The sequence below is a fragment of the Manacus candei genome, unplaced genomic scaffold (assembly GCF_025592945.1).
Source record: "Manacus candei isolate 608988 ecotype Guabito, Panama unplaced genomic scaffold, ASM2559294v1 h1tg000107l, whole genome shotgun sequence".
In the NCBI taxonomy this organism is placed as follows: domain Eukaryota; kingdom Metazoa; phylum Chordata; class Aves; order Passeriformes; family Pipridae; genus Manacus; species Manacus candei.
The window spans coordinates 100,765-124,768 of NW_026138155.1; the positions used below are offsets into that span (position 1 = coordinate 100,765).

The window sequence follows — 24,004 nt, forward strand, 5'->3', positions numbered from 1 at the left end:
CTCCTTCATCTGCATCTACTTTGAGGAAGCCTGGGAAGAATCCGACACTTAGGGGCTGCCTGTACGCTGAGTGATTCCCAGCTTCCCTGCAGAATGAAGAGGTTTAGGAAAAATGAAGTACTCTTGAGGGAAGTGTCCTCTCTGCTGAGTGGGATAGGAAAGAAAAGTCCAGGACAGACAGGCAGGAGAGGTTCCCCCATTTTCTAAGAATGTTGCAGCAAAGCACCAAGGAACATTCCCAGAACTGCAATACCTTTGAGCAGCTCAAATCACAAGCCTTGTTTCAGCACAACCATCTCTCCTGAAGATCTTGGAGATGGGAATTCCCAGCTGCAAGACTTCGATGCTTCTAGTATTTTCACGTTTCTCTGCTTGTTACTCCCCACGCTTTTAAAATCAGCAGCATGTAAATTCAATAAAGCTCAACCTGATAACTAAAAAGGGGAGGGGATTTAGAAAAATATTCTATTGTATTTTTCCTTCCTCTCCTTTCCCTTTTTTTTTTCCCCCCCCCCCAGCAAAGGAAAAAGCTGAGCTGGGAGATGCAAGACTACTGAATCCACGCTCTTTCCTGCACTGCTCTTTCCCTCCTCTGCACTGGCACACTTCCCAGAGCTCTGCACACAACAGTGGATGGATGGATGGGTTTTCCAAACACCTGCATCCATCATTTGATTTGACCTCCAGAGGCCACATTCTTCCCTGCACCTTTAGTTACTTTTATCTTAAAAAGAACGACGGAAAGCGATGTGGGTCACCGGAGAGAAGCTGCCAGCCAGGCTCCCCCCTTTCCTGCCTGCAGGGAAACAACTGTGACTCCCTGGATGAGCCACTGCACCAACCCAGAGGAGAGCACATCCCAAACCACAGCCTTCAGCTTGTGCTTAGTGTTTCCTGCTCAGGACCACAGGGAATGTTGTTTCAGGCTGGGGAAAGAAACTGCTGGTGAGACAGCCTGTTTTTCAGCAGCTTGGGAAAAACCCAGTGGGAATTGCAGCCATCCAGCATCCTCCCCTCCAAACATGCACCAGGGAGCTTCAGAGCGAGGAGAGACTCAAAAAACACAGAGGAAAGCAAACCTGGAACTCTTTGAAACACAGCACACTAAAAATTCTCCAGCTCTCCCCCCACCTTCAAAGGCTGATGAAAGATGCCTGATGAAAGCCTGGAGAAAGTCAGGGCTCTCCCTGCAAAACATTGCTCCAGGGAAATCCCAAATTCCCCAGCCCACACCAGCCCCCCACGGGCTGAGATATTTAGACAGCTAAGACACACTGTTCTTGGAGAGGAGGAATTACCCAGGGATAAAAAATTGCTTCTTATCCCCTTATTAATCTGCAGAGCTTTCCCATCCCCTGACGAGGAACAGGGAGAGACAGAATTCCGGAGCCCGGCTCACAGCACACTTGGCTGGAAGACAAGCCAATACATGGAGTTTTTTCCTACCTTTCCCTGTATGATTAACCTGGGCACCACTCCCTGTCTGCAGACATTGTACACCAAGACTGATGTGCCCACGAGCTACAGGCACAAGTTGTATCGTGTCCCACCCCTCCCCATCCTGCAATTTTCACTGGAAAAATAGAGGTTTATAAAACAAGAGACTCCTCTCTGGGAAGAGGATTATCTACCCCAGCATAACTTCTGTAGGAGGCAGAAGTTATTTCTAAATGCTTTAAACAGAGAGCAGGGAAGCATCCTTCATATCTTCCCGTCACCTCTCCCTTCTTCTCCCTGTTATTTTTCCATTTCTCATTGCCATCATGCATTAAAATCTTAATATTCAGCCTACTCGACATCATTTACCTTTTCCCACTTGGTTTGGGTTCTGCTACTTGCTGCCACTTTTCAAAACTTTCCCAGCTTTGGGAAGTCACACTGTGACAAAAGGAAAATCCAAATTTTGCCATTGTGGTACCACCTCGTTATTGGAATCTCTTCAACGTTTTCAGATTATCTTTCATTATTTAATTGAAGATATTAAAGATTCAGATATCTTTCATTATTTAAGTTTTTTTAACTTTCCCAGAACGTAAGGGCACTCTGAAAGGAGATGACACTTCAGTGCTGCCTTGAAATGGCTCTGAGGAAAAACAGGGTGAAGTGCACCAGAGAACCACCTTGCCTCGCGGAAACATTTGTTTCCAAAACCTAACTGTTCAGAGGAAAGTCACTTTGGACAACAGACAATTTCTTCATGGACCAGAATGTAAAGCAGACCCAAACCTGTCAGTTTTGCTGACCCCTGAAACCCAAGGACTGCAAGCAGTTATTGCTCCCAATGAAGAGCCACAGCAGCCAGTGTGATACCAGAAGAAAATCTCAAGCTCAAACACACTTAGGGGAAAAAATAATATCACATTTTCTCTCCAAAACGTCTCCCGTGGACACTGTGCCCTCATTTTTAGCTGGTCACACGCCCCATCCCAAGAGCTGAGATCTGGATTTGAGCTATGCCAATGTAATGCAAAACAACCTGAATATTTCAGACGGATGGGTCTGGCAAGTCCCTTCCTTCCAGATGTCATTTAAATTTTATGGAGAGGCGTAAGAGAGGTGATTTATGGAGGATGGAAGTCCTAGGAGGAGCAGCCTGTCACACACAATACTCATACTTCGTCCACTGCTCTGAAGTAATGGCAAATTGCACAGATTCCAAGCCAGGAGACAGCAGGGAAACTCTTAAAAACTGGTAGAAAAGCTTTTCACTTCTGTTCCAGCCAGTTGGCAATGAATGATGATCATTCCTGCTCAGTGGCCATCCTATAAACAGGTTGGTAGTGTCAGCTCTACCCCTGCACCGTCACAGGGTCAAACCACACCGGGAAATAGGGGGCAATTGCAGCAAAACAGCCAAAACTCAATGAAATCTTAGAGAGGATGTCCCTTGATGCCCACAAATCACTTTTATGGGACGGAGAGGAGCAGCCAAACCTGTGGAACCCTTTACTCCACTCTTAGATTTCCTCCTTCTCCCAGCAAAACAATCATTCCTGCTGGTGTTCATCCAGGCAAGCTCTCCTCCCCCTGAGTCCAGCTAATGAATCCAAACCAAACCCTGCACTTAACAAAGCAAAGCTGCACCTTGCCCTGCTTTGATCCCCCCCAAGACAAACAAAATAAAGCAAGGCTCTGGCCTGCAGTCCTCTGTTTCATCTTCCCCCCGAGGCAAAATGAACTTCAGTCCCACTAAGGATGGGGGCACTGGAAATGCCCTTGGATAAACACTTGGCTTGTCTCAATTACTTGATCTCTGTGTGTTCAGCATTTTACAGACACATGAGCCAGTCCAGGCTCCCTCTCTGGTTTTTCCCTCCGTGCTGCTTCGCATCTGGTTAAATTCAGGGCAAGTAATCCTTCAATTACAAGCGGAGTGAAAGCTCAGTTGCCGGGAAAATGGTGTGTGAAGTGCCTGTTTACACCTACAGTGACTGAGGGAACCATTACCATCCATCCAGCTGTCGCAGGCCTTTGTATCATCTGCTCAGGCCATTAGGATTTAATTCTTTTACATGCTATCTACCAGCCACTTACTTGTAGGAACCTGCAATTAAAAGCACCGCGTCAAGCCACGCAGAGCTGGGACAAAATAACACAGAGCCGACAGTCATTTCAGTGCTGCCCAAAGCAGCAAAAATGTGTTCCAGTGGCTTAACCAGATCCATCAAACCCTTCCAGTTATTCCTTCCCTGGAGGATGGAATAACACATCCACTTCCCTCCTCCTCGAACATCACACTCCCAGCACAAGCAGCTGGTGTCAAAACCTCATCAAAAACAACCCGTTTTTAATTGCTTTACATTTCAATGCTCTCCCTAATTAGAGACATTTTGGAGCTTCCCGTAGTCCAAAGCAGGTAAAAGAGATGCAAATTAGGACAAGGTTTACCCAGAAGGCCAGAAAAAACTAATTTAGCCTTAAAGCAAGACAAAAAAGACCTGACTCCAAAGTACCCAACTGTCCTGACATGAGACTTTTTGGAAACCCTCCCAAAGAATCCACGTTTACAGTTTTGCAGGGGCAGTGAGCTGAATTGGATATTTGCATTTGGACCCTGCATGCTCAGTCTCACTTCTCCTCTGGGAATCCAAAGGCACTCCAGGGAGAAACCCAGTTCCCAACAGTGCATCACAACTGCATTATCAGCTCTAAAAAGAATCGAAAAATAACACTAAAAATACCCCCACAACATAAGACATTTAACAGACACCTAAAGAATAATCAAATAAAATAATCACCTTCAGTACATGTTGCTTTTCAGGGCATCCACAGAAAATTATTGACTGGGCTGTGTTGATACAGACCTCCCATGGAAAATAAATACTTCAGGAAATGGCAACGTCTAAAGTAGCTTTTAATTCCTATTTCCCCCTAATCCTTACAGCCCTTCCCTCATTTTAGGTATAAAGCAAACAAAAAATAAAAGCAGGACACCAAATGTTTGCCCATGTGAATCTGTCAGTCTTTCCCTCCTGTCCATGGGCACTGCTGGACTACCCACAATTGGATCCTTCCTTCCTGTTGTTTTACTACTCCATCTTTCATCAGCTCCTTTTTTTTTCCACACACATCTGTTTCCTAAAACAAAACTTAAAGCTATACATGAACAGAAAGACATATTTCTTTTTAAAAAAGGCAATTAAGACCATCCCATCATTATGGCTTATGTAGAAACCACTCAGAATTCGAAAGCAACTCCAATCCTGCAGAAATGGCAGCCATGGTATAAAAAGTACTTACTGCTGGAATTGTGCTAAGAAAACTTGCACTCTCCTGTAATTTGGGATTTTAGGGTCATTTATAATTATTTTTCTCACATAAAAGAGCCTCTGCCCTTGATGTTTATTGAAGTCAAGTGGGAGGCAGTGATTATAGGGAAAAGGCAATCGTTCAAACCATAATTATCTCCTGCACATGCAAACAAAGGATTTGTTTTTCAACCTCGGTAATTTTCTTTAGAAGGCTTTGCAGACCTAAAGAACAGCAAGGAGCCAGGAGGAAGGTAAAATCCCTCACTCTTTCGGGAAAGGAGCCACAAAACAATTCATCATTTCGTGCACGCAGGCACAGAAATGACACGGCCATAAAAAGCCTGGGTGGAAAAGTTCAAGGCCACGGGTGTGAAGGCTGCAGGACCGACCAGGAGCTACAGGAGATGGGTTTGCAGCTCTGTCATGACTGCAAAGTGGCTTTGGGCATGCCACCTGTAAACCTTCCCACCGGGATTGCCAACTGAATGCAGAACACAGGGGGACAGGATTTTATAGGCACGTTCCCTTCTGAGCTGCAGGAACACGTTACCCGCCTGCCTGTCTCGTCCAACAGAAAATCCTGCTTTGGAAACACAAAACCTGTCCCAAAGCAGGGGCTGCAGGGATAAAAGCCTGAAAAAAACCCAGATCATCTTCACATCGGCCAAAGCTCAGCCCCATTCCAAGCCGTTGGCAGTTCGGCTGGGTTTGGACTTGCAGGATTTTATTATTTTTGGTGCTCCAGCGGATTGGCCGCTTGCCCAGCTCGGGATCTGAGGAAAGCCATGTCCCTCCTTCCTGAAAAACGAGCTAACAGAGATCCCACTGATACTCCACTCATCAGCTTTGTAAAACTACTCATACACAGAGCATAGAACACACACGCGCACTTCCCCAGCCGTTCCCAAGGAAAAGGGAGAAAGTGAGGAAAGAACAGGCAGCATTTGGTTGCTGTGTTGTGCTTCCTACTTCAAGAAGCACTCATAGAGCAGAACTGAGGATTGCCTTTAGGGGAACAGCTTTGAAAGCAAAAGGAATTTTGCAGCATTTCATGAGAAGTTCTAAAAATTCCAGCACTTCCCCTAAAAACATACATTTGCCAAAACAGGTAAGTAAAGTCAAGCTCCTGAGTCTAAATTTATGCAACAAATTGTTCAGTGTTGCTCTCCAAAAACACTGTATGCAGATGACTCTTCACAAAGCTTGGGAGCCACTGTACAGCTAAAACAGAGGAGAAAAGAATCAAACTGCTATCAGGATCCCGAAATCCACAGCCAACTTCAGCCTCCTGATCTCCCTCGGGTATCAGATCTCCTGTAGCTTCTTTAGGGACAACCTATCCCCCAGGTAAAGGGACACACTGTGAGTATCTGTTGTCAGAAATGTTTAACGCAATCTCAGCTTTCCAATCCCAAACAAACAACCGAACTAAATGAGCACATGAAGTGTTTCACTGGCCACTAAGAAGTGCCTCAAAGCAGACACTTGGCTTTTCCAACCCGGTTAATTCTCCCTGTCTGGAAAGCAAAAGCTCAGTTCGTTTAATTGGCCTTTCAATTCCTCCCTACCTCAGTAATTGAGTTGCTTAGGATGAAATTACAAAGTTGCAGATGAATTAATCCCACCGTGGCCTCTGTTGTGAACCCTCCCCCCAGACCCGTCCTCCTTGGTGCCCTAATTCCCAGCCATGGCACTGCCATTCACGGGACTCTCTGCTGAGCAGATTTAACTTGCTCCACCAGCAGAGAATTAGTCACTTTTCCCTGATTCAGGCTTCTGCCTCCGGGGGAGGCAGGGGAAAACATGAGCACCCCTTCCTGCAGGGGAAAAGGTGAGCACCCCTTCCTGCAGCAGCACACGGGTACCTGCGACTCGGTGAGAGCTGAAATGACACCCTCACGTTACAGTGACAGCTGCATGAACCTGCATTTCTTGGGCTTTTCTTTAAATTAGATAACATCGCTTCTGATATCAACCTACAGAAATGCTTAACTTTTAAGGCTGAAAGCTGAACCTGCAGCCAAAGTCAGAACCAAACCCTGTACCATGACCAACCATAGCGGCGACAATCAAGTTGATCGTCTGTGTTCCTTCCTCTCCGGTTTCCACAAGTGAAAAAGAAATGATCAAATACACGTGGTGGCAGAATATCAGGAAGGATTTATCATATCAGATAAACCAGGATTTGCTGACAATGAGGAATTTAGCAGACATTAGCAGAAAGTTGTCATTAATTCAGGCTTACCAGATAATAAGTTTAAAAGCTTGCGGTTTAAAATTCTACCATTAAAGCATGAGAGGTAGAAGAAATTGCTTCAGTGGATTTAGACACTGAAGATTCTTTTTTTAACTTCCTACGGAGTATTTTCCTTTTCTACCCTCATCATCCTATCCCATCTCTCATAGATTACAGCCCTGCTACAGCATTTGTTTAATGAAGTTTACACAACATTAGAGGCACTTGATTTAGCTGCCACAGCCACCATCTGTAATTAATCCTCCCAGGAGCCAGAATGCTGCACAGCTTGTTCCTGCAAGCTGGGTTTCTAATGTGCTACAAGCTTATGACCTCCATAATTCTGATTTCCCATCAGTTTTATGCCATCACAACTCCTCTGCATTCATCTGGCCACTCACCCCGGTCGGTGGAGGACAAGACCCACAGGGAAAGGCTGTAAATCAGCTGGATGTTACCAGGAGTCCTTTCCCTCTCTCCTTTCCTTTTGTCTTTCCCAGCCCTTTTCCCAGAGCAAGCTATAAAGCAGCACACAAATAAATTGGTCATTTCTGTGTGTATTGACAAAATCCCCTCAGCCTCCCCTTCAGTGTGATGTGAAAAAGCAGGTGAGACGAATTCTACCCCACTGTGCTTCCACAGATTCCACACCAAAACCCAGCCTGCCTGGTTTGTAATGCAAGGAGGCCTGTGCTGAATAAATAGATGAATTCCTGATTCTGGTCCAAAAGCTGCAATTTAAGGAAAGTATAACGTTCAGGGGGGAAAAAAAGCCAACCATGATTTAAAGATTTCCAGTGATACCAAATAATTCATAGCACATCTCGGGAAATTGTTCCCAATGATTTCCTATCCTCACAGTAAAAGTCTCCTTAGTTCCTAAGCTGGATTTATCTAGGTTTCATTTTCTGGCTACTCCATTTTCTTATGGACAGAACAGGTTTATTTATAATAATTTCTGTTCCCTCTGCAGCCTTCTACAGATTACCCCTTAACTTTCCATTTGAGAACTGATGCAGAGAGAGCTCCAGTCTTTAGTAATGAGGAATCATGACTCTCTCCTGGATCCCTCCATCCTCGTGCATCCTCCCGCATCCCTCCACCAAATGAACAGTGAAAAGTCAGATTAATGCTCCCACAGCTGTCACAGCAAAGCCAAATACCCAGCTCATGTAACATTGTTCCTCCTGAACCGTAAGCCCCTAATATTGGGAATTATATCAGCCCTTACCACCTGGGCATCAACACACCAGGAGCACCCAAAAGGTTTTACAGAATCTCAGAATCCCTGAGGTTGGAAAAGACCTTTAAGATCACTGAGTCCAACCATTCCCCCAGCACTAATAAAGAATGTCCCCAAGTGCCACATCTACACAGCTTTATTAAATTCTTCCAGTTGTTCCCTGGGAGAAGGGACCGATCCCCACCTGGCTCCCCCCTCCTGTCAGGAAGTTGTAGGGAGTAACAAGATCCCCCCTGAGCCTCGTTTTCTCCAGGCTGAGCACCCCCAGCTCCCTCAGCTGCTCCTCACTGGACTCATGTTCCAGACCCATTCCCAGCAACCTTCCCTTCTCTGGACACATTCCAGCCCCTCAATGACTTTCCTGTAGCGAGGGGCCCAAAATTGACCCCAGGATTTGAGGAGCTGCCTCAGCAGTGCCGAGCACAGGGGGACAATCACTGCCCTGCTCCTGCAGCCACACTATTTCCAATAAAAGCCAGGATGTTTGTATCCTGTATTCAGATGCAAATATATATTAATGGAGGGGTTTTTTGGAAATAATACTTAAGTGTATGGGGGGTTTTCCCCTGGATCAGAAGGCCTGGAGACCCTGACCATTTCTCCTCTAATCCATCTCTGCCTGCAGCCAGTTCTTTGGGAACAGAAACAAAAACGTGCAAGTGGCCCTGGCCTCTGGGGCAAGATCAGAAGGAAGGAGTGCTTTTTTGGTAGGTTCCTGAGCTGCCTTCCCAAAGGAGTCATGTGCAAACATGTTTATTGACTCCACACCATAAATCACTGTTTTCCAAAGCAAAGCCAGCTTTGCATTTCCAGTGCTCCAATTTGGCTGGGACAAACAAGGAGGAGCAAGCCCTGAGCTTCTGAACCTCTCCACAGTGTTCACTTAAATGAGATTTCCTCTCCTTAGGGCTGGAAGGTGTGTCCTGCTCTGAGGAAATCACGATGGAGTTAAAAAGAAACTTTCAAAGGGAGATAACAAAATGAAGCATCTCTGCCCTCAGCAACTTTTACCAATAATTACTATTGTGCGTTACAGAGCTCGGGAGGCCCAGAGGGGCTCAGGGTCCCCTCAGTCCCTGCACAAACAAGTGCCAGCCCGTGATTGTCACAGAGATAACCTCAGGCTGGGAGCAGAAAGGCCAGTTGAGCTGGGACTTTGCTCGGCTGCTGGGAGGGCAGGAGCGTTCACTTCTCTCCCAAACAGCTTCAGCTACAACCACAGCAAAGCTAACAGGTTTATCAGACCAGGTCTAAAAACTGAACCAAAAACTTTGAAAGAAATACACATCATTTTGAAAACAAAACGCACAGCCTCCTTTGTTTGCTAAATTCTCTAGGGTTTGGTTGGTTTTCTTTAATGCTATTCCAAGGAACTACCCAGAACACTGCGTTTACCAACACCCACATTTCAGCGCGCACGAAATAAACAGCAAAACATCTGGCAGAAAATAAATCTCTGGGAAACCTAAGGGCACAAAAATACAACCAACCACTGTTTTGATCAGCTTCCAAGTTGTTGTTCTTTTTTAAAGGGCACACACACCTTCCTCAAAAGCTTGGCACAGGAGGTGCACACCTGCTTTTAACACTTCAAAGGTTCAGGGCAGGTGCCCTTTTGTTGCTCTGTCTTCTCCTACAGGACTTACACTCTGGCCTTCACTGAAGGTGTGAAGTCCACAGGTAACAGTGGAAAGGCTTTTTCCTTCCCTCAGTCTGTGACAAAATCGGGAACAGGTTTCTGTAAGCACAGCTGTTTTAAAGTGCAGTGCAAAAAATGATGATGCCTGCAGGAACTTTTATTTATTCATGTACCTGCTCACATGAAAACGGAAAATAGGAAAAAGAGAATGGGAGAAGGGAAAGATCCCAGGAACTTCCCTCTAGAAAAAAAGCCCTTGTCACTGATGAATTTTTACTTTCTGTGTTAAGGATAACAAAAGACTCCAGCACACCAGTCCCACTGCACTGCTCTCATTTCGTGTGGACAATGTGGTCAATAAAGTACCAACTGGAACACAAGGAGGCCAAAAGCTCATGAGAAAATCCTCTGGAAGTCTCTATAAAATGATTAAGAGAAAGGGGAAATGAAGGGGAGGGATACAGTTTTCTTTGGAATCCTAAAACACCATTTTCCAATTCCTTCAGGCACATGGGGACCGTTACCTTCCTAGAGACCAAAGTGACTGTGCCAAGCAAAAAATAAACCGCAGTCAAGGACCTCATTTGACTTCTCAGCAGCCACAGCAACTGCCTTGCCAGGGAACAGAGACATGAACATAAAGCACAGCCGGGAGCTGCTCCCAGGGAAGCCAGAGGCAAAGTGTGGATGGATTTCCAACACTCCAAGCGCCTGGGGAGGCCCAGATAAGCACATTTGATTAGGTAAGAGTAACCCCACTGAAACTACTGCTCCAGCATTAATGCAGAGTGTGGGGTAACTCACAGCCCAGCACGCTGCTGTAGGTCATGGATGGTCCCAAAAAAGGCAGAGGGGGAACACCAAAAGCCCACAAGTCTCCCTCTACACACAATCCCCGACACCCCCAACCTAACACAAGTGTTGATGCTGCTGTGTCTGGCTTAACCTCAACCTTCAGACACCCTGAAAAACACATGTCCCAAGCAGTTCCCACCACCCCTCACTTTAACCTGGCCCACAAAAGTGGTTAATGAGCACAAGAGTAACACAAGGCAACTGCCATTCCCAACCGGGATAGCTGAGGATTAAGGTGCCTGAAGATGGCCAAGGGAAGGGAATCTCATCTGCTTTAGCACATTCCTCAACGCCAGATGCCTCTGTAAACACCCAGATCCAATGCCAAATCAGTTCTTTATATGTGCACGCAGGGGTTTGGCTCACAGGAGCCAGAACTTCACCTGTAGGACTAAGACGAGGTAAGAAAATGAGACAGAGCAGCAGCTGGGTTTACTCCACATCTCCTGCAAGGGGAGTTAAAGGTAAATCCGTGCTCTCCCTGGAAAACACCAGCTGGTAAACCAGTGTCTGCAGCCCTGCCTCATGCATTAAATGAGCTCAGTGACCAACCCAGTGCCAGGGTCAAGTGCTCAGCTGGTAAAATGCCCGGCTCCACTGACATCAAAGCAGCTCCAGCACTTACAGTAGCTCGGGGCTCAAGGAATGTGGGCTCCCCAAATAGAAAGGTGCTGATCGTGTTTCCATAAGTGACTCTGGCCTCACCTCCGCTTTCTCTGCAACGCTGCAAACTGGCAAGCCTACAAACCCCACCCAAATCACTCGGGCATCACTTTCCGGAGGCTGAAAGATTAAGCACGAGATCCGTTCTCCGTGCCAGCACAAGGCAGGATATTCCTCATTTTTGTGACCTGCCCAACGCTCCTCACACAGCCCTGCTCTGTCACTCCACACAGATGCTGCTGTCAACACCATCTCAGGGAGGTTTCCAAATACCTATCCCAGCAGATCACAGCTTTCTTGCTTCCACATCAGCACATCTCTGAGCGTGAGCTGAGACGCGGCTCTGTTGTTTCAGATGTCACTGCTGACTGATGTGGTTTCAGTGACACTTATGGCACTCTAACGATATTAAATATCTAAAGCCTTCAAAATACTGGTGTAATCATCTAAAGGGGGAAAGGCTCAATTACCAAGGTTATTTTCCCTCTATTTCATCAAACAGCCGCTCAGAGGTTGTTGTACAAGACGTGATGGATTTAACCAGATGCTCCCATCACTTCTGCTGCAGTGCTCGAAAAAACAGCCTCTATAAATACACTGAAAACCCAATGAATTACAGAAGCATGAAATGACTTCAGCAGAGGTTAAAAACACTCTGGCATCACGCAGAATGCACTAAAAATATTAAGTCTAGAGACCTCACTGCGCCTCTCACACAGTACTGCTGCTGATTTTAAGAAGGAGGTTGCTCGGGGAAGCTGCCAGATGAGGAATTATCATCCCCCCAGCCCCAACATGTGGATTTAGCAGCTATTTGCAGAGGCTAACGAAGGCATCTGTGTAAACAGGACGCTGAGGAAAAGATATGACCTTGAAGATCGGATCAGCCCCCTGGCTGGTACCTGCAGAACAAAACCCACGTTCCCATGCAAGACTAAAAGGAGGGAAATGATCGGATATTAACGAACAGCTGCGGGGTCCCCTGTGCTAGATTTTAATCCTGCACATTCTTAACAAAGCCACGGGCTCAAAAGCATCAAGAACTGATACCTTGCTGACAAGCAGTGAAAGCCCAGCAGAAACATTCTGTGTAGAAAACACCACTCCCAGTTTACTTTTGACACTAACAGTTCCTATTATTATTAGGGAAATGAGCATCATGTTAATAATTAAAAAAATGGTGCTGAGAGGGCTTCACATCACAAATCAATGCTCCTGGCAGCCTGGACACAGCAGGTACCCACAGCCAGATTTCACCAGATAGAAATGCCAAGTGGATAAAAGGACAAGGAAAAGCATCACAAGTGCACAGCCCACTCCTAAGATGCAAAAAATATCATGGATGACGCCTTCTCCTAGGGAATTCAAGAGGCTTGCCTCTGATCTCACAGATATTTCTCTGCCTGAAGCGAGAAGGAGAACTGACACTCTTATATCTTGTGAGCTTAGATCTTCTCCCACAGAATGAGGTCAGAGGAGATGGATGGATCCGTGGTAACTCCAGCACACTCCTCTCCAAAGAGTGAGGAGATCCAGAGGTCTCACCACTCTCCCAAAGCCAGCAAATCCCTCTGAAACTGCCTGGAAAGGATCCTACGACTAAGGGAAACCCTGTGCTGCACAGTTCCAAAGCAGGACATACACAGGGCTGTTAAGCCACATCACCTTCCAAAAGAAACAGTGGATCAGTGTCATCTTAATTAACTCTGCTCAGAAGAATCAAAGTATTAAGGCAAATTCATGGAAAAGAGACTTAAGAACTATTCCTTATGTCACTTAATGGAAGTACATGATTAATTTTTAGTTTGGGAGGTTTCCACATAATGGCAGATGGAGGCACTTTTAGATTTCCCCTTCCATAAGCACGGTGATCCCACATTTTCACTGGGAAATTGAGATAGAAAGGAGTAGATGTAATTTTTTAAGTGCTTCCTATTTAAAACCAGACCTATGGAACACTTAAAATTCTGATTCTCAAAACAACAACAGAAAAAATAATCCCTTGCAATAAAAATGTACCAAGTCACTCTTACTCTGAGAATTCAACAGTAAACTAACTTCTTATGTACAACAGAAGATCAGGCTTTTTGCATATACAGAGGAATCTATAAAACTGCAAAAAAAATGTGGAGAGAAATTGCTAACAAGTTTGCTCATGTTTTCCCCTGAAACCACTTTTCCAGGCTCAAAGGATGAAAGGATTTACTGCACCCCCTAACTGAGCACTGGCTCTCGGCGTGTCAGTAGTGACAACTCTGCCTCCACCCCAAGTTCCCTATCTTTGCCATCTCACTGCAAGACCCCGACTTTCAGCTCCTGTCCACATCCCTGAAAATTTATTACACTTCAATTAACATTTCCCAGTTCTGAGCCTGCAAGAAGTTTCATTTTGATCTCCACAAAACACATAAAGCAGGTTGGGAAACTACTCTTCTGTTTTGTTTTGAGGAACGAAACATCCGGCTTAAAATTACTCAAATTAATCCGGGAAGGAATCGTGCTCGAGATTTATCCTTTGGGGGAGGAGGGAGAGGTTATTTCCCCTAGCTGATCCTCTGAAACACAGAGCCCAGGACTCTCCTTTAGCTGCAGCATGGCAGCTGGGAACACAAAGATGCTCTGGATGCTGAGCTCCCGGGGTTCATCAGAGGATTCGTTACGGGATGATCCTGGAGCCGCTGCGGTGATTACAAAACCCGGTGTTTTATCCTAACGGGGCTCCTTAATCTACGGCTCAACAATAAACCACAGCAGCAGGAGAACTACAGCAGTCTCCCAATGGAAGTTTGCTGCCTGCATTCCCACCGGGAGCTGTTTAATATGCCTGGCAGAAATACCAGCATCCCGGCACCATAAACTTCTGAGCCCCACGCGGCTCTTGGCAGCCACTTCCTGACAGGTCCGAGTGCTGACGTGAAATCAGTGCTCCCCTCTGGGAGAGCTTCAGATTTGGGATTTTTTGTGTTCCTGAAAGGATTATCTTGGGCTCCTTGTGAATTCAGCAGTTAGAACAGCACCAACTGGAGAGCTGATGTTTGCTGAACAGGCTCAGGGAATGATTTATTCTGGACAACACTGAATCAATTAATTTAACTATAACTGCATTTCTGATGGGGACAGGAGTTATTTAAGGAGAAGGAAAAAAAAAGGGGGAAAAAATGCAGTGAAACCAACCTGGAAGATGATAAATTCCACATGGGACCACTGTCCAGACACCAGTGCCTAAGGTTTATGACGGATTAGAACACAAATAATCTATTTCAAAAGCCTGAGGAGACATTCAGTTCCTCGGAATTTCTTCACCCAAGATGTTTTGAGGATGAAGAACAAGGTCTCAAACACATCTTGGGCTGGCAAATGTGCCAGCACTAGTACAGAGCAAAGTGCCCAATTTCCAGTCAATGCCAACAAGAGTTGGGGATCCATCTTCCTCAGTTATCTTAGCTATTTTCCTTTTCTTCATATCATTTCTGGTTTTACCTATTAGATCCAATCAAACAGTCACAAACAACTCAGATTCCCCACTAGGAGACATCAGTAACACAACCATCCTGTATTCACATATCCAGAAGAAATCCATGTGTAAAGAACCTGCTGTCTCACAGGGACTGGAAGTGCATTATATGCTTTTTCCACTGGCAAAACCTGATTTCTATAATTTTTCCTATCAATTCATCAGACATCACAGCCCCTCCTCTAAGGAGAAAATGTAAACAGGAATCCTGATCAAGGTTTTGAAAGGGTTGAGGAAAGGGAAGGAATGAGGAAGTGACCAAGCAAAGGAAATAGAGATTTTGCATGATGGGGATTTACAAAGAAAAAGTAAAAGACAAATTACAAGGTATTATTTCCTAAGAAAGCTCTCCAAATGCACCCTGAAAGACGGAAGGCACAATGACCTGTGAAATTTCTAAACGCTGCGTAATTGCGAAATTGTCGTCCTGGTGAATGAATCCATGAGGAGCCCAACATCTCCTGCCAAGGCTCTGGCACACAGCTCCTCTAACTGGGGCATTAAATGTTAATCATCTACTTAAGTCAGTGCTCGTGGCTGAACAGCCACCATCCGGGAGCTCACTGGAATGGAAAATGTGGAACAGGGCAGCCCTTGTAAAGACCCTGATCTCCAAATAAAGCCGATGCCAGATCACCTCCCATGACACAGGGGAGATTAAAGCACGAGTCTTTCACCAGCCAGGACGGAGGACAGAGAGGGAAGACCCCTGGAGCAGAACACTACAGCCAGCAGACACTCCCACCTCCAAGGAAAAGTCCTTGTGGACAGCAGCGAGTCTCCAATTAAAGCTCAAAAAGCCCCACAACCCCCAGAGTTGCCTCTTGGAGTTTATCAATTTTTCCACGTACCTTTTGTGCCATCCAAAGCAAAGAGGAGCTGTTTCAGAACCTCTTTTTGCCAAAAACACTATGTGTGACTGCTTGGGAAGAGCATCCCATGGATTCTGGGGCCAAACACTGTTCTTAAACACACACGGATGACTGAGAAGGACCATGACTTTACTGCTGGGCCCTGGACTGCTGGAATATGAGATCCAAAAAAAGGAGGGAAAAGGAATGACTTCTGACCAGGGAGTGTGCTGTGAGAAACCACAGACACCACAAGGGTTGAAGAGGAGGGAAGTGGATGATAAATTCAGTGTATTTGCAGCCCACTGGGCGAGCAGGGCAGAGAAACACCCTCAGGGTAAGCCGAGACACACTGGCTTTGTGCTTCAGCTGCACCAGGGTAGGTTAAGGCACAGTGCTTGATGCAGGAAAATCTGCCTCATCCCTACTTGGACACCTCATGGAAAGGGACACAGCTACTCCCAGGGAGCAGCACCTGGAGATACCAGGAGTGTGCCCAGCTCCCAGACACACAAAGCTGGTGCTGCATCAATGTATCTCTCACCACTTGTGTCCGTCGCTGTTTGCTCACGGAAAATGTGGCAAGGAAGAGTCCTTCCTCAGGGGTATGTACTGCATCAGACCCTGTCTGCTGTGATATATAACATAATTAATCCTCCAGTTTTTACTGCGTGTCATCGGTGTTCAGCGGGTCCAAGCTGTTGCAAGGAAACGTGTGATAATTCCAGAACATCCCAACTCCCAGCTATGCCGTGCTCCGGGTCCTTACCACATGAGGGATCGTTTTCTCAGACCAGAAAGCGACATTTAGAACCACAAAGATAAAAAAGAAAGATTGTTTCATATGAAAACCAACTCTTTTACTGATCAAGGGACAAGAATCCACCCGTGGGAGAAAAATCCTTACCTTACACCTGAGCTTCTTTTACCTGGTCCCAGGAAATCGAGAGCTCACCCCCATTCCTCTACATCTCACTGCTGTTTCCAAGCAAAACAAAGAAAGAACACACGTGCAGCACACGCTTGGTTCAAAAAGCACTTTTATTTTGGAGCCTCAGTTGATCCCAGCTTTCTGAAACCCGTGAGCAGAAGAGATTTGCTGCATGAGAAGCATCTCATTATTATATTAATAAACCTTAACTGCACAGCATTCATGTACACCAAGAGGATGTAGCCCCAGGCTAAACAGTGGCATTTAAATCACGTTATTTAAAAACAAAAGCATCTTGACCACTGTAAGAGTTAACAAGCAAACCTTTCAACTGAAATCTTCACTTCTGATCTCATTTTTCAGTAGTAACTTGTTATTCCCTCTGAAGAAATTGAAATGAAGCTCATTTTCCACTGCTAATTTGAAATGTTCCCTATCCAGAAGTGCTCTGCACCTGCTAACATTTATTTTACATAGCCACTAAATTTATTCAGAGTAGAAGCTATCTGCAGCGGGAGACTTAAAAACTGGGGGAAAAAACCCATCATTTTTTATTTATTACCTTTCCCCTCTCATTTCTGTCCAGCACAAGCTATAGATGGAAATGGAAATTTGATTTAAAAAGCATCAAATCAGGCTTTCTTTAAACTTCTGACAACTAAATGTACACAGGTAACCACGAGATGTTACCGAATTTATCAGATTTAAAGGGATACTTGAATGAATAAGGATGTGCAGTCGGTCACATCAGATACTTCAAACTGGTTTATTGTCACTGATATGAGCTAAATAAGCCAAATGACTTAAAAAACAGCTCTGAAGCTGAGCAAGCAGCTGCCTCACACTTTGTGGATTAAGTTAGGGCTTTTTATTCTGTTCATAATTTTCATTCCAACTCCAAGATTAAAAGCATTTCCTTTCAGAAAAGCTTCTTTAGTGCTTTATAGTGTTAAAAGAAAGCCATATTTGTGTCTCAGAAAACTTCCAAAAGAATATGTCAGTGCAGAAATTTATCCTTATGTGCATTACCAGCAGCTGGTGCCATAGGCAACATCCATGTTTTAGCAAGGACAAAACGAAAGTGTCCTGGAGGTTGCTCAGCTGGACTTTTTCAAGTGTCTAACAGCCATCAGGCCATTTATCAAGTCACACTTGCCATTTAAGCCACCTTAATTCACAGCCCTGTGTTCCACTCACCTTTTCCCAGGGCTGAAAACTCTTCCTGGCACAAGCCAGCTGTGGATTTGATCAACACCTCCCACACACCCTGACTTTCAGAGAGGCACAAATGTGCCCTTCAGCTAAGAAAAAACACCGTGTATTTTCTTCCTTGCTAAGTAAAGGAAGCTGCTGTGATGGTTGTGTGGATCTGAAAACTCCCTCAAAGGTGAAGCCAGAGGGAGGAACACGAACCACCTCCACACAGGTGGAAATCACACCCAGAGAGGTGTTTTTCCTCAGAGGAAAGCCATGAACACAAGCTGACCCTGGACGCACAAGGAGCCAGGTCAGTCAAACAAGATGCAGAACTTTTGCAGCGTTAACAGTTTGAGCAACTCTGCAGTGCCTGCACCACTACACTTAAATGCCTGATTTATGCACCAAGGATTTTCCAAGTGACTTCAGAGACCTCTGCGGCAAACGGCATTCCTACAAAAACCCAGCAGAAACACAGCATGGCCTGGGTTGGAAGGGACCTTAAAGATCATGCAGTCCCAACCCCTGCCACAGGCAGGGACACCTTCCACTAGCCCAGGATGCTCCAAGCCCCGTCCAACCTGGCCTTGGACACTTCCAGGGATGGGGCAGCCACAGCTTCTCTGGGCAACCTGTGCCAGGGCCTCACCAACCTCACAAGGAAGAATTTCTTCCCAATATCCCATCTAATCCTGCCCTGTCAGCATGAAGCCATTTTCCCCTGTCCTGTCACTCCAGGCTCTTGTAAAATGTCCCTCCTTATCTTTCTTTTAGGCTCCCTTCAGGCCACAATTAGGTCACACTGAAGCCTTCTCTTCCCCAGGCTGAACAATCCCAATTTTCTCAGCCTTTCCTCGCAGGAGAGCTGCTCCATCCCTCTAATCTTGGTGGCCTCCTCTGCGCGAAAACATGGAGAAAAATCCTGGCTAAGAGGAGACACTGAAAGGAAGCAGTGTTTCTAACCACAGTCTAAGACACCAAAGAAGTTGCTACAGGTTCCTCTTGGAGGTTGTGACCAGCTCTGTGAGTGCCATAGGTGTCCTGTATCACCTTCATGTCTGCCCCCAGGTTTACTGCAGAGCAGCCTTCTTGGGCTAAAGACAACTACTGCAGTCATTTATTAATAAACACACAATAACCTCACTAAATACAGCGATAAATACCAACTCAAGGATACTGGGAGCAAGTTTTTTCAAACAGGAATGACCTAACCTAGAATATAACCTCAGTCCTTACGTACAAATGATACTAGAGACACCCACAGCAGCATTTCAAACACAAAGCAGCAGTGAAAGAAAGAGTAGAGAAAAAAAAAATGAAACATCAGAAAAACACAAAAGGGAATAAACATCTTTGGTAATGAGGGACATGAACCCCTCACTTGCAAACCCAGCAATGCTCAGCAGGAAGAGTCCTGCCATCCAGTTCACTCCAGCTGGAATCTTTAAACAGTCCAGTGGCTGTCAAGACCTTCCACTGTACATCATTAAAGGGAGCAAACACATTTAGCCTACTTCAACTTCCTCCCAGTCCACCCACCAAAAACACTCGCCTCCAGCAATTCCCCTCTTGGGAGCAGAACAACTTCCAAGCCCCCAAGTCCACACTGGAAGGGCAAAGGGCAAACCCCTGCCACCAGTTGTTTCCACAGTGCCCAGTGGCCGTGTGTCACACATGCAGAGCACACAGCCCATCTTGCTCCAAGAGAAATAGAACCCCAGACAGCTGCTGCCTCCCTGCCTGTGCTAACAAATCCCTGAGCCAGCCTGCTGTGGGACCGGAGGCAGGTCCAGAAGCATTCCAGAGACACAAAGCTGCTCAGCCGTTTCCTTTTAGCCAGAAGTACCCAAGCAAGGCAGACCAGTGTTACAGAGCAAAACACTGCTCATAAATTCTTAAAAGCTGTGATTCTCATACAAAGTCGTTCATGGGTTATGTACACGCAAAGAGAGACACTAGAAAAGGAAAGATGTTGGGTTTATAAAGGAGAGACTCACCTTTATACACAGGGCTCACTGTGACCAGCTGAGAGGAAAAGGTGTTGAGCTGTTGTCATTAATTCAGGGAAAGAAACACACATCCTGGCATTACATTTTACAAAGCATCACCTCCATCCTGCCTAGGACTGGATATTTGTCACTCACATGGCTTCCAAGAACCTGGAAATATCCCACATCACATCTTTTCACACGCTGGCCAAAGGAACCCCAGATAGACACAGGCAGTAGTTACTCCCCTGCTGTTTTCCAGCAGACTGACAGAGCTGTGACCTGCACCCCAGTTGCAGGGGTGACAAAAATCAAGGACTAGACTCAAGTTCAACAGCACCTTCTCAAACCTTTCCCCAGCAAAACACGTGTGAGCTTTTACCTACCTCAAATAAGAGGCCGTGGTAGATGCAGGCACCTGAGGGAGCAGAGGAAAATAAAACAGGTTAGAAACCAGTGACAGCAGCACATTCCCCAGTGGACCTGCTCTGGTACAGCACAAGCAGCGCTGAGCAGCCACCTCTAGCCATGCACTCGCCAGCCACGAGGAAAATGCAGTTTGGGGCCAGCTGGGCAACCCCTGGGTAAGCGACAGGCTCAAGAGAGGCACAGACAAGGCACATACAAAAGGGGAGGCTGCCAAAATAATGGTGAGAAGAGCCAGCCTGAATTGCCACTCCTAAATCACTCCTCCATGCACAACAGGACAAGCTCACAGGGGCTCCTCTTGCTTCAGACTCCCCTGTCCTCGCTGCTGGCTGAGAGAAAGGTTCTCCGAGCCAGGGAGAGAGACAGGCGCCCATCCAAGCACACTTTGCATATTCTACTTCACTAATCACATAAAAGGGTAGGAAACAAAACCAGGAATAAGTTGAATGACAGCTCTTCCATTGATTTGCTGGGAAAACAGTTGTTCTTGAACAACTACACAGATCTGCCTCCTGAAAACGTGACAGGAATGTGTAACCAGAAGCAGCCCAAGAAACCCGGAGATGAAAAGGAAAGAGAACGCGGGAAAGGTTGCCTTGAGGGACCCCCCGGAGAAGTAAGAATTTCCTTGTCAGAGAGTGTTCTTTCCCAAGAAATGCATATAAGACAAATCTGTACAGAAAACCTGGGAGCTAACACTGCTTCGAACCAAAAGCTCCTCCTTTGAGCCCGTCTTCAGCTCAGCTGCAAGAGACCATGGAGGCACCACTGGGAATTATTTTCCCTTGCCAAGATGAGCCACAAGAGCCCAATCATGTGCCTCTCAAATTCAGTAGATAGCTTTCCTTTTGGCAAGAGAGGATAATTTCAAGGTTCATCGTGCAGCTGCACCTCAAAATCCAGTGCAAAACACAAGGTCACATATTGTTGGGAGGCATGTGGGGACAAAAAGCCACGAACAACTTAATACCAGTTGGTCAAAAACAGCACAACTCACATGTTTTACCCCCCGTGGGCTGGCTGCTTTTTTTTTTAGCTCACTCACAGCTATAGTTCCTTAAAAGTATCAGTGTGCTCATCCCCTCCGGGGCCAGAGCACAGAACAAGGACTATACAGGACTAGAAAGCAAACTCACAAAGCCTAATCCTTCTCCAGAGAAGGCAGAGACATTTTTCCCTCCCTCACAAGTTACCAAGGGGGAGACTAAGATACAACCCAACTTTGCAGGATTTGGAAAATCCTTAAATACCTCTGATTTTTATTCCCAACCGTGAGCAAGCCAAGGACATGACACACACGTCGAGCAACTCTTGTTACAGCGCCCTCATTTTCCACGCAACCCCCAGTCCCCAGGGTGATCGACACCTGTTGCAAAGCACACCTGAAAACGTCCCTGCAAATGATGGTTCTGCCTCGCACACACTGAAGCAGCTTTTGAGTGGCAGCATCGCATAACCTTGTCTGTCCAGAACACCACGAAGACACCGACGCCTGGTGTCCCCCCCAGCACCCTCGCAGCGACATCCACACACAGCAAGTCGCGTTCAGCCGAATTCAACTGAATCCCATTCAGATGAATCCTCCTTAAAACACGGGAAGGCGGGCGGCCGGTGCCCGCTCTCCGCAGCTCCCCTCACGCATCCCAGGCAATGCCCAGCTCCCACCACAGCATTCCCGAGCCCTGCCCACGGACACCGGCACCCGTGGGGCGTGTGAGGGCTGCGGGCCGGCTCTGTGCCCCCTCCCGCACGGGCACGGGGTGGTTCCTGTGGGTTCGGACAACCGAAGCCCTCACCAGCCGCCTGTGGGGTAACAAGCCCCCTCACCTGGGCATTGGCTCCCTGCTGTCCTGCGCTGCCTTCCTGCCCGGAGTGAGGAGCAGCCCCGCGACGGCCGAGGCGGGACACGCTCCTCCATCCCCGGTGCTCCACGGCCGCTCCCGGGCACCCACCGGCGGGGAAGAGCCGCGGGAAGGGCCGGGCACGGGCACCGCCTCGCCCCGGTGCCCCTCACCTCGCCTGAGGAGAGGCCGCCAAAATGGCGTGGGGCGGAGGCGGACCCCCCGCCCGGGCCGGGGCCGGGGAGCGGGGATGGAGGGAGGCGGGGAAAGCCCACCCGAACCCCGCGGGAAACGGCGGGCTGGGACCTGGGTGTCTCCTCAGGGACAATCCCGCGGGACGGGGACGCGCCCGGCGCTACGACTCACCTGAGGAGGAGGCGGCGGCGGCGGCCAGCGCAGCGCCGAGGAGGCTCAGCGTGGCCCAGGTGGCGCTCGGGGCGCCCATGGCCCCGCGGCGGCAGCAGCGCAGCGGGCTCTGCCCGCCCGCCCCTCGGCAGGTGCCGGGGCAGCGCCTCGGCCCCCGCCCCGCCGCCAAACTTTGCCCGCAGACAAAGCGGCAGCTCCGCGCCGCAGCCCGCCCGCCCCCCGCCCCGCCCCGGGCAGCGCGGCGCCCTCCTTCCTCCTCCCGGCACCGGGGGAGCTTCTCCTTCTCCTCCTCCTCCTTCCTCCTCCCGGCACCGGAGGAGCTTCTCCTCCTCCTTCTCCTCCTCCTCCTCCCGGCACCGGGGGAGCCTCTCCTCCTCCTCCTCCCCCGCACCTTGCGCGGGGGGACCAGGGGAGCCTCTCCTCATACTCCTCCTCCTCCTCCTTCTCCTCGGTAGCTCCCTGCGGATGAAACGGCCTCCAGCGATCCCACAACCTGTCCCAGCCGCAGCAGCACCGGGAATAGGCAAAGCAAGCGTGTTTGTGTTGGACCTGGCCCCGCTGCCTTTAGCCTGGCTCGCACATTGATGCCTGGGAAAGGTCACCCTCTCCCCGTGGGTTTGAAGCTGTTCAGGGGTTGTGTTTGGGTGTCTGTCAGTTTTGTTTGTATTATTGTAACAAGAAGTACAACAAAGGGGCAGGGTCTGTTTAGGGAAACGACGGTACTTTTGTCACTGCCTTGTCCATTTCTTCCTGCCGTGTCACCTCCTTTGCTCTGCCTTTCTAGAGCAAATCCATGGAATAGATGAAGACTCCAACATTAGCAATCACAAATCAAGCACTCAAATTAAGAAAAACGACCAAAGCCCAGGCTAAACTGTTCCCCTTACAGCGTTTTCTTGCTTTAAGCACCTCAACACACACACAGTGCCACGTCCACTCATGAAAAACTCCCTCTCTCACCCCTCCAGCACTGCACACCCAACAGAAGATACTGGAGTCAACTTTTCCAAATGAAAAGTGGGCTCCTTTAAGTCTGAGGATAAAGAAAACCAGACTCACACTGGAAGTCACAGCCATTAAACTGCTACGAGCCAAAGCCTCAACCTGAAAGGAACTAAAAAAGTGAGCTTAGTTTTACCAGTCCATGAATGAAATCATCTTTTTTTCCCAGCTAATTTCAGTGTTCCTGTTTCATAGCAGTATCCCAATTCCCACATACAGAGCTGGGCTGCTGCTGCCTTCATCTCCTGATTAAATGCAACGATGGCAGCTCAATTTGATAATAATTCCTCGTGGTAGTTCCATCTGTTCAGTTCTGATTCACTTCCTAATGAACACTACCATCTTGAACTCCAAGCTGGAGGTCAGATTTCCTTTTTTTTTTTTTTCAGGATTGCATGCCTTTAATCACCGTGCTGGAATTCCAGCAACAAATGTGAGATGCAAAATGTGCAGCTTGGCACGGCTCCAAGATCCAAGCAGCGATTTGCATGATGAGTT

General features: G+C 47.3%; 1 protein-coding gene across 2 annotated transcripts in view; it reads right to left on the reverse strand.

The window, feature by feature from the left end:
* The window catches only part of FRAS1 (Fraser extracellular matrix complex subunit 1), a 98,971-nt gene extending 76,130 nt beyond the window's left edge, over positions 1 to 22,841 (reverse strand). The window contains exons 1-2 of one of the 2 annotated variants that reach the window (XM_051769420.1): positions 22,505 to 22,841; positions 20,255 to 20,286 (exon numbers count right to left, since the gene is read on the reverse strand). In XM_051769420.1, the coding sequence (XP_051625380.1) occupies positions 20,255 to 20,286; positions 22,505 to 22,583 (111 nt within the window). In that variant the 5' untranslated portion in view covers positions 22,584 to 22,841. Of the gene's footprint in view, positions 1 to 20,254; positions 20,287 to 22,124; positions 22,231 to 22,504 lie in introns of those variants that run through there. The other variant, XM_051769421.1, reaches the window with a different exon arrangement.
* Between the last annotated feature and the right edge of the window lie 1,163 nt (positions 22,842 to 24,004).